This window comes from Parasteatoda tepidariorum, chromosome 6, assembly GCF_043381705.1.
Source record: "Parasteatoda tepidariorum isolate YZ-2023 chromosome 6, CAS_Ptep_4.0, whole genome shotgun sequence".
In the NCBI taxonomy this organism is placed as follows: Eukaryota; Metazoa; Arthropoda; class Arachnida; order Araneae; family Theridiidae; genus Parasteatoda; species Parasteatoda tepidariorum.
In genome coordinates this window covers 35,033,408-35,034,687 of record NC_092209.1, presented here as the reverse complement: position 1 = coordinate 35,034,687, position 1,280 = coordinate 35,033,408, and the positions used below count along the sequence as shown (strand labels likewise).

The following is a 1,280-nucleotide window of genomic DNA, read 5'->3' as shown; positions in this document are numbered from 1 at the left end:
TACATAATATTACAAAAGATGTGAGCTTTCAAAAGTACAAGATTTTGGTTACTATTCAAAATATAAGTGTTTCTTCAAAATTTTAAATTTATTTTTTCTAGAACATATTTAGAAACACTATCCTTTATAAAAAATATATAAATTTTATGTATTAATTAAATTTCACATATGAATATAGGTTTTTGACATTTTTGACATTTTCGACAGTGAGGTTTTTGACGTGACGGTTTAAACCATGGTTTAAACTGTCAAAAACTGTCACATGTCAAAAACCTGCCAACCCTGGCGGAAACATCTTTAAAATATCCATATTAAAGTAAAACTTGTGGAATTTAGTACCCTGCAGGGTATGTGAGAATAATATTGTTGTGTAGTATAATATACATGCCCTGAGTAATATTGTTAAGTCTTTTGATATATACTATTAAATATTGTAACAAAAAAAAGTAAAATTTCATTAATGTATGCTTTAATTAAAATTTAATAACGACAATTAATATTACACTACTAATAACAAAATATAATGAACTAAAGTCTTTCATTTTGCTGTAATGATTGCATCATTCATTTACATACTTACCCTTGGTGTGTACGTAACTGCACATACATTTGTAGGGTAGGGCATTTTTGGCAACCATAGAATTTAAATGTCGTGCACTTTTATAATGACTCAAATTGTATAAAGAGCGGTTGGAAACTTTACTATTTTGCACACCATAAGAAATTAGGGACTTAGTTGTTTTGTAGAACAAGGATTTGCTACCAATTGCTTTGGAGTAAACTAGACAATTTTTAACTGCAGATAAAGCCATTGTAAGAGTTATTTCTTTCAAAGCAAGTCCTTGGGGGAAACACAATTTAAAATTGCGAAAGATAATAATTTGTTAAGAATTCCGAAAAATCACACCGGTCAACTGCACGTTGTTATTGAGAATTCTGACTAGTGGAGGTGAGATGATTTTGATTGATATACTATTTTTAATATAAGATTTCATTTCAGAATGGCAACAGTCTGTTTTAAGAAAAGTTAAGGTTAGTGCCGTAGATATAAGGAACCCGTAAGAGGAAGTGAAGGTCCTATCTTTCCGATGGCAACGAAAAACCGGTTTTCAGGGTTACCCTATTTTTTAGGTTTATCTTATTATTGGCGTTTTAAAAAAATTTACTACCATTTTTTTTTTCGTTGAGTGCTTAGTTGTACTAGTTCTGATTTCGAATATAACAATATAATAAATTATAAAAAATAGACAACAAATTGTATTTTTACTTTTAAAGTTAAT

The 1,280-nt window shown here is 28.8% G+C and overlaps 1 protein-coding gene across 1 annotated transcript in view; it reads right to left on the bottom strand.

Annotated features, from left to right (window-relative positions):
• The window catches only part of LOC107451806 (complement C1q binding protein P32), a 15,417-nt gene extending 14,392 nt beyond the window's left edge, over nucleotides 1–1,025 (bottom strand). The window contains exon 1 of the mRNA XM_016068032.4: nucleotides 581–1,025. Coding sequence (XP_015923518.1) covers nucleotides 581–812 — 232 coding nt within the window. The 5' untranslated portion in view covers nucleotides 813–1,025. The remainder of the gene's footprint in view (nucleotides 1–580) is intronic.
• Between the last annotated feature and the right edge of the window lie 255 nt (nucleotides 1,026–1,280).